Source organism: Sander vitreus, chromosome 7 (assembly GCF_031162955.1).
Source record: "Sander vitreus isolate 19-12246 chromosome 7, sanVit1, whole genome shotgun sequence".
NCBI lineage: Eukaryota > Metazoa > Chordata > Actinopteri > Perciformes > Percidae > Sander > Sander vitreus.
The window spans coordinates 17935149-17946689 of record NC_135861.1 but is presented as its reverse complement, the minus strand read 5'-3'; the positions used below and the strand labels follow the sequence as shown (position 1 = coordinate 17946689).

The window sequence follows — 11541 nt, the reverse complement described above, 5'->3', positions numbered from 1 at the left end:
AAAATGCTCACAATGATTGCTATCATGCTGACGTTTGGCACTTATAGGGCTTACCATGTTCACCATCTTAGTTTAGCATGTTAGCATGCTAACTTTTTTTAAATGAGCACCAAACACAAATTACAGCTGAGGCTGAGGAGGATGACATTAGTTTTGTAGGTCAAAAACCATAGTGTTGGACAAATTGAAATGTTGACTTGATAAAGACAGGGGATCACTAAAGTGATTACAGTTACTCCTTAGTGGGCTATTGATATCTTTGCTGTATCTTAACATTTGAAGCTTGCAGTACTGCAAAGGAAAGACAGCGATAACAAGAAGACTATTATCTTAGAGGGATGAATATTGCCCCATTTCTTTATTTAAAGAAAGCCATTGTTTGTGTGCATACATTTATGAAAAAAGCACAATGAAATGAATATGCATTTTGTGTTTTACAGTATTGTTGTTGCTGTTGCTGTTGTTGTTTGTGCATGTATAAATCCAGCTGATGAAGTGCAAATCATTTTCACAGTTCACAAAACCACAGGCCATGCTTGTGGACAGTTTATCACCAAGCAAGAATATCAAAGATGCAGTTTAAGTTGGCCGGGCCATGTTATTATTGGCTATAATATCATTTAGCCTGCTGATTACAATACTATCCATAATTGTCTTCTAGAAACACAAGCTGCCTTTTTTGAATTTGCTTTACAAAGACTAAATCTCTGGGGTTTAGGTGCAATATCAGTTATGTGAATAATACAAATAATAGCACCATATCAATGAACAGCAAACCGATCACTTTTTAAGGAAAGTGGAAAAAACCTCAGGAGTGTAGGGACATGGCAGGGGCTTACAGAAGAATGACAGAAATCCAGAACTTGCAATAGACCGTTAGAAAACAAAACTGACTCAGATGCAGGAGGAGTGATGTCGCTCACATGACACCAGCCCAGCCCATCACCTTCTGGGTTCACTGGGCAGGACCCTTAGCAGCATCAAACATCTTCTTCCTTCCCTCCATCCCTGACATGGCTTCCACATTCTTCCTCCAGTCACTGTCCTCTACAGGCCTCTTCTGCAGACAGATGCAGTAGAGAGTTAGATGGTATAAAAGAATGAGAACAGTCTTTTTTGTTTGTTTAAAGACTGTGAAGTAGAGCAGGTTCAGAATATCTTATTATCCTCATTGTTGTGCCTAAGCCTTTGAGGCCCATGTTGTCACCTGGGAATCCCCTATGAAAATAGTGTATAACTGCTAGTATAACTGGTTTACAGCCCCTAATGCACTCAGAGACAAACATATCCATTCAGGCACACACACAAATACACACCTGCACCGGCTAATCTGCACATGTACACACACACACACACACACACACACACACACACACACACACACACACACACACACACACACACACACACACACACACACACACACACACACACACACACACCAGCAAACAGAACCGCTCACAAAAGTGACTCTTCTGTGTACAATGGGATGATTGTCTTATGTACCGTACCTCCTCTCACACACACACACACACACACACACACACACACGGTCACCGCCCTGCACTGGCCTACTGCTTGGTATCTCAAACACACCCTTCACACACACACACACACACACACACACACACACACACACACACACACACACACACACACACACACACACACACACACGCACACTTTTCAGGTGTTCCATATGGCACTTTAAGCACTAAGGCATGGTAAGGTAAGGTAATGCATTTGAAAGCTACCTTGCATGATTGCCCTAAGGAAGGTAGGCATCTTGCTTGCACTGGTTTGCTTGTGTTCAGTGTGTGCGTGCATGCATGAGTGTGTTTCGTCTTTTATTCCCGTCTGCACACACCTTCTCAGTATCCTCTTTCTTGACAGATTTGAGGTTGGCCCGGAGGTCCATGGAGACTTTGTGCTTTGAGCCCAGCAGCGAGCGAAGGATGGCATCAGCAGACACACGAACACGACGGAGACTAGGTCTCTTGAATTTCCCCCTGAGGTCCAAAACCTTGATGTTAAGGTCTTTAATCTGGACCAGGGGCAGAGAATCAAAAGACAATTGACCATTGGTCATTAATGACCAAGACCATTAGTACTGCAGGATTTTCACATGGTGACAGTTCTGCTGCATCTGCTTATGTGAGTTCAGCCCATAGCACATGGAAATGGACTGAGGAAGTGATGTATACCTCACGTGTGTTGAGCATGACTTTGGCTTCAATGTCGTATCGCTCCTCATCCACCACATCTATCTTGGCATGAAGCTCTCTGCAGAGGTCCTGCACATATACACACACAGCAACCTAAAATCTGTGCATCTGAAAAAGTTGCAGTTGCGGATCATCATCCTTTATATCCACTATATGACGGAGCTTTATGCTCTGACTTCCTTTAATTTAACAGAATTTGCTGAAGTAGAAATCCATTTTTAGAGGGGTATTAGTTTTTAATGAGGAGGCATAGGAAGCAGCAGTGCAAGACAGTTATCTGGCAGAGTTCTTGAAAACATCATTGATAAAAGGTTGTTTGCATCCTGGATCGACAACAATTGCCTGTAGTAGAATGGGAGCTGCAGCTTTTACAGGTTTTAAATTTTAAATGACTGAAGAGCCAGTGGAGGGAGTGAAGAATGAAAAGGACGTGGGAGAATTTGGGGAATTTGAGTAAGTTACCTGTAGTTGCGCAAGACTCAGGCTGCTGGTGTTTAGAGGAGGAGCTCTCTCTGACAGATAGTTCTGTTTCTCCTCCTCTTTAACCACAACCTCCTGTTCCAATTCCTCCTTGGCCTTTGCCACCATCAGACTCTGCACACATGTGAATCGACATATAATACAGTGTAATACAGGATGCTTTTACATTGGTCTGGTAAAGCACATCAAGTTGAAAAGTTTTTTTTTATAGAAACATTCAGGTCTCACGGTAAAGACTGGATGTTCAGATGTATCTGTACTGTATATCAGAGGATACAGTACAGCTACAAAGAACAGGACCTCTGCTGCTCTCCTGTGGTCAAACACATGTATTACATCATAGTTTGGCAGAAACATCTCTTACCTTGAGCATCAGCTTCCTCGAAGCTGAGATCTTTGGCTTCCTCTGGATGGAGAGCATAGTTCGGGACAACATGATTAAAATGTTAGTACTTCACTTGCAGCTTTTAATATCATTATCTGAATTATTTCGTATTTGTAGCATTCACAAATAATTTAGCAGTCAGGGATAAAAAATGGTCTTACCTCTTGCCTGTAAAAAAAAAAGGACAATATTTAAAGGAAAGGAAAGACAAAGGAATATTCCTAAACAAAGCTCAGAAATATTTGTTTTGTGTTATGTGTGTGTGAATGAATGAGTAAATGGTCTATAATAAGACCACAAAGCCTGATCACTCACACATGCTCAGGCATCCTGCTGATGAGATTTCACTGGAGGAGAGACAGAAGAGATTAGAAACACACACACACACACACACACACACACACACACACACACTCTGAACAGTTGTCAGTGTTTGTTCATCAGCCTGTGGAGGGACAGATCATCTTTCCACGCTTCTCTATGACCTTTTTTTCAGAATGTGTCAAGCAGTCAGCTCAACACAGCAAGTCTAGTGTTGAGGTTTTGAGATCTCTGCTGCTGATACTTGTATCCACCCCAATACAAGGGAGGTGAATGCATGGCATCTTGTTTGTGTGTGTCACAAATGTACATTAGAGAAACTCAACAGGAATCAGGAATCAATGTCCCAGGTTTCCAAATAATTCTCAGACCTCACAGTGGACAGTTTTGCTTGTGAAATATCATCTACCAAATGTAAGGCGAGACTGTGTTTTTAAAGGTCCCATATTGTAAAAAGTGAGAATTCCATGTTTTTTATGTTCCATTTTTTGATAATTAAGCAGGTCTAGGTGCTGTATATAAACGCTAAATCTACAGAGAAATGCCCACAGCACTTATTTAAAAACTGTGCTTTTAAATGACTAGACTTCCATACGGTTGTGATAAAAAAAAAGAAAATGCTGTTACAGTCATTCCCTGGCTGCAGTGATGGTCCAGAGACTCCAAGAGCGCAGATGTGAAAGACCTAGAAAAGCTGACCGATCAGAGCAGATTGGACTAACAGAGCATTCTGAGTCAGCTCATCTCTATAGTGTTGTTTTCACTTTTGTCATCGCATTAGCTTACCCTTCCTCTCCCTCATTCACATGGCCTTCTGGCCTTTATCTAATCAACAAGTGATTTACAGCCCTCAACCCTTCTCTATATCACCTCTTCTCACCCTTTCTCTCTCCCATTTTACTTGTTGATTCCAGTTGAAAATGGCTCCTAAAACCTCCTAGCATGATGGGGTTACAAGCTGCTCCAACGGATTAGGAAAATTCCAGACTGATTGCCATCCCTCATCCATCTCTCCCGTCTCTCATCCCCTTCTTTCTCCTCAGGATTATCTCGGGGAGAGGAATTTAGAGTGGCCTGTCTCCCCAAATAGACCGGGGGACATCTGATAGACAGCTGTGGAGGATGATTGTGCTCTGGGGTGCCCAGCCTGGATCAGGGATTTACCGCCAGTAACTCATGGATGCTTATAAGCCTCTGTGGTACAGCCAATATTGCAATGCAAAAAAATAAATAAAAGCCCAAGCTGCTTTGAAAAGTTCATGTCAGCTTCGGATTTGAACAGAGCTGCTTTGGCTACATATTTAAACCGACTAGTTTGTATTATTTCAATTGCTCATCCTGCAGAGTGTACTGGCTAATTAGCACTTATGGTTTAGGTGCATCCACGGCCCTAAGGATGAAACCAGCCTGTCAACAAAATTACATCAAAACACTCGCTCTACATCTCTAATATCCCTACTTATTGGATTGGCATTATATACTGATCCCCCTGCTAGACTACATTTCCATTGCATAAACCATTAGATTTCAGAGTTGTTTGAAAATGTGGATAAGGTCTACAAATTTTCAACAAATAAATGGTTGTACCAGACAAATTTCTATCTGTTCAAACTGCCATCCATTCAGTTTGTGTACCACAGAAGGAAGTAATAGGCCTAACACCACACCTGAAGAGCTTTACAGACCACACCATGAAGGGACCTTACCGGTGTCAGAAGCAGGAAAGAGAGAGATGCGACAACAGCAGAGGCAGGATGGCCAGATCAGAGATGAGGCCAACGATTTGGTGTCCCTCTATTTAACTGCACCCCCTCCCCATTGTCGTGCTCTCTCTTTCTCTTTTGTTAGTGGAGGCTATAATTAGTCAACCCCATCTCTCTAACTGCCTAATCTTGCTCTGTCCATTTGTCTCTCGCAGATTCATTATAAACCATGGGCCAGAAGTTAGAGCCTGGAGATTTGACCTTTGCACAACACAGTCATGGAATTTTTATACTGGTCACAGATTGTATGGAAAGGGAATTGACACAATATAAACATGGGAGAAGTAGTTGTTAGAACTGCTGGAAGAAAGAGAGCGTGACAACACCTGTGCCGTGTAATGATAGAAGTCATCTGTGTTGTTATACAGTATTTTTAGCCACACTAGCGGCTCAATGGATGGAAACTTCGGTCTGTTGTTTCACCACTTTGGTCCAGACTGAAATATCTTAACAGCTATTACATGGAATCCCATGGATTTTTGTACAGACATTCGTGATCCACAGAGGGTGACTCCCAATGTCTTTGATGATCCCATCACTATTTCCTGTAGCGCTACCATGGGGTGTATATCTTTGTTGTACACGGGTATTGGTAATGGTATTGAACCATTGAGCTAGTGGCCAAATTACTACGATGCCATTTCTTTGATGTTATCATAGTATGTTTCATTTAATACATGTTGACAAGATACTTTTTTTCTTCTTGTGTTCCCTGAATTCATATTACTTTAACTGGGTTCACTTTCTCAAGATGTCTATTTCTTTTTTACTCTAAAACCTTTAGCCTCTTTGGGTCAAAGCTATATTGCAATGCTTTTAAGATGCCAAGGGCATGTTGTGCCAATATTGTACATACAAAATTAAGAGGCTCCCTCACAGATCAGGGTCCAAGAAATTCCAAGAACATTATAAAAGACAAGGAAAAAAGACAGTACGACGCATTTCACACAGTGATATGGTATGGTCTGGTTCAATGACGCTGGATTGAAGAGAATATAAACCAATAGTTAAGCATAAAAGTAAGAGTAAAGCACATACAGACAAAAACTGTAATTTTTTTTTTTTTGTAAAACAAAATATTAGATACACAAGACAGATGATATTAATCAAAAAACAAATAGGAGCCTGCACTAAATGAAAACTTGCCAAAAACGTTCATGTGCAAATCACAGAGAAGCCTCACAGACACACACTTACACCAAACCAAACAACAGTGAATAGAGAAGTTCTCTTTACTCAACAAGAGAGACAGACCTCTAGTGGTTTAAAACTCACACAACAGACAGCAGCTCCATTTGGTAAAGCCTTAGAAGAAGACCTGTAAAACATTTTGAAGAGTCATTTTGAGTCCTTGTCAAAGTAGTATGCACACACATGCTCTTTCTTTCTTTTTCTACAAGCACTGACACAGTAATCAGATGACTGTCCTATTTCCCATAATGTCTGTCCTGTTCAAACTAATATTCATTCAACTCTAGATGAGCTCATGCAGGTCACTGTCTGTGTCTGTTTATCTGCTGAAAGAAAGTGCTGAGAAAAACAGTTGCTATCTGTTTATCTGCTGAGAAAACCAGACACCCTGGACAAAGGTTACGATGTTTAGACAGGGCATTCCACTGAGTAGTGTGAGCACACACACTCTGAAGGACTGGACCTTTAAAGGCAGGGCTGGTAATGTTGAAAAGTTAGCAAGATTTGAAAGTAGCATCTCCTCAGGGCTCCGTCTAACCCCTCCCCCTGCTCTCGGGGCTCCGGCCCACGCACAGACTTGCACGAGTACCGCTGCCTTGCTGCTTCAGAGCAGAGCAGAGAAAAGACTGCAATTTTACTTCATGTCTCATTATCCGGTAGGCAAACACCTAGCATATATCTACGATGTTCCACTTCCAGGATTGTTCAGGCGCCGGAAATTTGGGTGTCTTTTATTTCGGCCGGATGTCCGTTACCTTCCGCTTTCTTTGTGTTGGCATTTTAAACTCTGGTGGATTTATGAGTACTATGGTTAACTGCTCCTAAGATCTCTGCAGGGTAAATCCAGACAGCTAGCTAGACTATCTGTTGAATCTGAGTTTTCTGTTGCACGACTAAAACAACCTTTGAACGTACACGTTTCACTGAAACATGTTCCTTCCCGAGGCTAGTTTGCAGAGGCGTCATTGCTCCGTGCGGTGCTTAGCGCCTCCCAAGACGATTGTGATTGGTTTAAAGAAATGCCAATAAACCAGAGCACGTTTTTCTCCTATACCGGAATGATGTGTGTGCTCGCCAGACCCTCCTCCTCAGCGCTGTGGAGGAAGGTCTGGCAATGCGAGACTAGCAAACACCTAATATTATCATACAGAATGTTTAAAACAAACAGGACCACTGTCAGTAATGTGGTGCATTGAGCTCAGGCTCAAAGGGGTAGCGTATACGCAGGGTGACAAGGAGGCATTTCATTGATTCTTCAAGCGGACTTTGAGGCAGTGATTGGCCGGCATTTTTATAGGATTACAGCAGCGACAGATTACGGATCTTATTCGTTCTTTTCTCAGAGCCTATAAATTATGTATTGCTGTTGGGGTGTAATAGCTACCAACCCTGCCTTTAACAGACTTACTGCACATACCGTTACCACTACTTCGCTCCTCTCCACAGATCTCCTTCACACACACACACACACACACACACACACACACACACACACACACACTGTTTCGACCAATGATCCATCAATGGGTGTATCCACTCCTTGCAGTACTCCTGGTCGCTTGCTGACTCATGCGGTGTGGCTAGCTTTGGGGTTTTCCACAGTAATGGGAGAAGTTGCTACACAATCAACCCTTTGTTCCTGTCCTGCTCTGAGCCCCACAGCCAAACACAGCTCACACACTCAGTGCTATATTCTTGACACACAAAACATCCTTGAATGAACAATATAATGCTAGGCCTCGCTAACAAGAGTCTGCTGATGCTGAGACCTTGCTGAATTTCATGCTGGGTGTGCCCGTAAAGGCTTCTGTAGGTTAGTATATGTGGGAGGATGTTTGTGTGCACATGCCTCAGGCTCACTGTGCTTCTCATTAGTCCTCCACACAACAAAAGGTATCCTGACTTTAGCACACACGCAAGAGAGCGTTGCCACAGTGTGTGTGTCTATGTGTCTGGGGATGTGTGTATTTTCTAGAGGCTATAACAGCAAGGTTACACCACAACTGGAAACAGATGAGCTTAGTAATTGATGGTCTGAACCTAAAATGAATTGCAGCTGACTTTGTAGCTCTAAGAGACATTATATGTTCCAGAGAACTACAGCATTGTTCAAAAATAAAAATAAAAACTCTACGATTACAGAGGAAAATGTATTTAATCTTTTTAAAAGTGTAATACTGTACATGGTTTCAGCAAATATATAGAATACAGTGTGCAAAGAATATTAGCAAAATGTTTTTTCTTCATGTTTAACTTTAGAAAAAGCATGCATCTGTTCAGTCCATATAACAAAAGGTTTCAAAGCAATGTGTTTTCATCAAAAGCAAGACTGAAGAAATAAAGTGACTCCTGTTTCAGCAACATTAGAAATAGGTAGAAAAAATATGTCCAAAATGGAACAAGGGGTAAACAGTGTCCCAGCTTTACAGTTGCTGTCTAAATAATGCCATCTTTTCCTTACGCAGCAGTCTCCACGATAAACTACAGTATATAAGATTCCTAGGCTTTGTGTGACAGCGTGAAAAAGCTCATGTGGAAAGACAAGATGAGTGTTTGTGACACTTCTTCTCTCCCCTTTAATCCATTTTTCACTGATGGCTGCTCTGTACATCCCATCATGCTGTGCACCACCGAATCAAGCTGGTGGATCTGGTCATCTACCCTTCTCCACCTTGATTGGTTCACTCCCAAGAAGTAGAAAGGCTGGAGAAAAGGAGAAAAGCACATTTTTTAAATATAAAATTCTGAATTTATATATTCAACACAGGTGCAGCGGATGATGTTTGTAGTGAGTTATATTACACTGTTACCACGGCTACTGAGTTAATTTGGGCGCTTGACTACTGCAGCTCTCTTAAAGAAGCATCGCCATGGATTCCTGGACTGTGAGCTCATAGTTCAAACTTACACACTCAGTTCATGAACATTTGAGACTTCAGTGACTAGTTTCAGTAAATAACACTGTTGTCATGTGATGGCACTGATTGCGTCCTAAATGTGAAAAAGCTTAGCTCTGGTCACTCCAAATGTCCAATTTAGTTCAGCTAAATACATAAGAAAAGGCTCTCTGTGTGTGTGTGTGTGTGTGTGTGTGTGTGTGTGTGTGTGTGTGTGTGTGTGTGTGTGTGTGTGTGTGTTTAAAAATACTTGGCTGCCTAGTGAGGGAGAGGCAGGCAGATGTTATTTTGGAGGCTCACATTGTATCGTAATTATGTCCTCAAGTGAGAGTGAGTTTATGTCCTAAGACGACTGTGGTGGTGCAGTAAAGGCCGATGACCATAGTAAGGAAAAACTGACAGTGTAAACTGACATCTAAACACTGAAGTGATACGTGTAGATTGATGCTTAAGTGCTTCTCGGCAATGGGCCATCTCATTTCCCAAAAGTCTGGATGCTTACATTCCATCCAATCACTAAATAGTAAAACCTGCATTTTGATGCCAGCCCCAGTCTAATTCACCTCCACCACCCGAGGAAGGCATACCTTTAACAGGTCAGAGCTCCTCATCCTCCCCAGTACTGCCCAGGTGTGCTGTGGACAGGTGTCTGTTCCGTCCTGTTTGCACGGCCTGCAGGTTCTTATGGCGCACCAATGACAGAGCAATCTCCGCGTTCCACGCCGTGCCGTCCTGCGGACACCTAAAGTCAATCTCCTTTCCCGTAGCCATGACCACGGTGAAGTACACCAGCCCTCGCTTGTACTCCACGCAGTCCACCGTGGCCATGCGCTCAAAGCGGAGCTCCTTTGCTTTGGAGCCTTTGCAGTTGTGCAGGCGCAGCCCTTCCTCTGTGAGCACGCAGCGCTTCTTCTTCCACAGCTGGAGGAGTCCGCTGCTGCGCTTCTCCAGCAGCCCGTCTCTGATCACTTTAGCCGGGAAAGACATGGCCACATTGAGCCGAACTCAGAGCCGAAACTTAGACAGTCATCTTCAGCAGTGATACGCCTCGAAATGAATCCATTAAATACAGATCTCATTTGTTACTGTATCGGAGTCAAGTACCCCTCAGGAAAACATCAATTTGAGCTATGGCATTAATAATAGCCAAGACAACACTCTCTAAAGTCTGCGTATAAAGCTAATGCATGCGCAATGACCGTACTCCGTTGAGGTTGGTACAGTAAGCTGTCTCCCTGGATATGTTTGAACATGCCCGGCTTCCCTGTGGAAGCTTCCCCGCCTCCTGATGACGGCAGGAGGAGATCCGGGCTGTTTATGAAATCCCCGTCTGATTTTACTGCACCGTGTGCTGTGTGTGTGTGTGTGTGTGTGTGTGTGTGTGTGTGTGTGTGTGTGTGTGTGTGTGTGTGTGTGTGTGTGTGTGTGTGTGTGTGTATGTGTGTGAACAGAAATAGGCTACAGCCCTGAGCCCTCCCACTCAGGTCACATTAGGCTATAAAATTAAACTTATTTTGTGGATTAACTAAAATAAGTTAGATAATTCACATTTAGCTGCCCCTTCAAGTTCCAAAAATGATTTATGACAAGCTGCTTTATCTTGTGTCTCTTTGAGAGCTTAAACGGGAGGCTCAGGGTGGATAAAGAAGTCAGATGTTGTAGGCTGATATGCCAGTGTGAGAGAGAAACGACAACAACAACAACAACAACAACAACAACAACAACAAAGTTTTGGAGCAATCCCAGTTCTAATTGTTTTATATATTTTATAGCTTACACATGTTATAGTAGGCTACTGTTCATATAAAATGTACACATCCTGAAATAATAGTAGGCTAGGCATGTTTGAAACCAATGACAGGCCTGAATGTAATGATTAAAGTTAAACGAAATGGAGAAACATGTCACAATGTTCATAACAAACAAGCCTAGCTTATTATTCTGAGGTTTCACTGTACTGTTCTTATTTGAGTGAGCTTAATGGTAGGCTACTTTTAGTCATCCTTCACATGCATGACAGTAACATGGCTCTAAGGTGACAGACAGCAGGAGAGTGCATCTGTAATTCCCCCAACTTTACAAGACAGCCTAGACTTCATCCCAGCACTGTGATATGTCACTGCGATGTTATGAAAGGAATGGATACGATGAACATTGTGACATTTCTTGAAACTTACACACAGAACGTCACCTTTCAATACTTTACTTCACTATTCCCTACAGTTTCACTCACCTGTTCTTATGTAATTTCTGCACCAATTAAGAAAAACTGGCACCAA

General features: G+C 42.4%; 2 protein-coding genes across 2 annotated transcripts; both read right to left on the bottom strand.

Moving 5' to 3' along the window:
- Positions 1–380: 380 nt before the first annotated feature.
- tnni1a (troponin I type 1a (skeletal, slow)) lies at positions 381–3126 on the bottom strand. Its single transcript, XM_078255076.1, has 5 exons — positions 3070–3126; positions 2688–2819; positions 2205–2294; positions 1868–2044; positions 381–1060 (listed from the first exon to the last, which is right to left on the bottom strand). The coding sequence occupies exons 1-5, from the start codon at positions 3124–3126 to the stop codon at positions 956–958; spliced, it is 561 nt and encodes a 186-aa protein (XP_078111202.1). The 3' UTR covers positions 381–955.
- A 5375-nt stretch (positions 3127–8501) lies between these two features.
- phlda3 (pleckstrin homology-like domain, family A, member 3) lies at positions 8502–10537 on the bottom strand. Its single transcript, XM_078255077.1, has 2 exons — positions 9850–10537; positions 8502–9068 (listed from the first exon to the last, which is right to left on the bottom strand). Exon 1 carries the CDS (start codon positions 10247–10249, stop codon positions 9860–9862), a length of 390 nt encoding a protein of 129 aa, XP_078111203.1. The 5' UTR covers positions 10250–10537; the 3' UTR covers positions 8502–9068; positions 9850–9859.
- Between the last annotated feature and the right edge of the window lie 1004 nt (positions 10538–11541).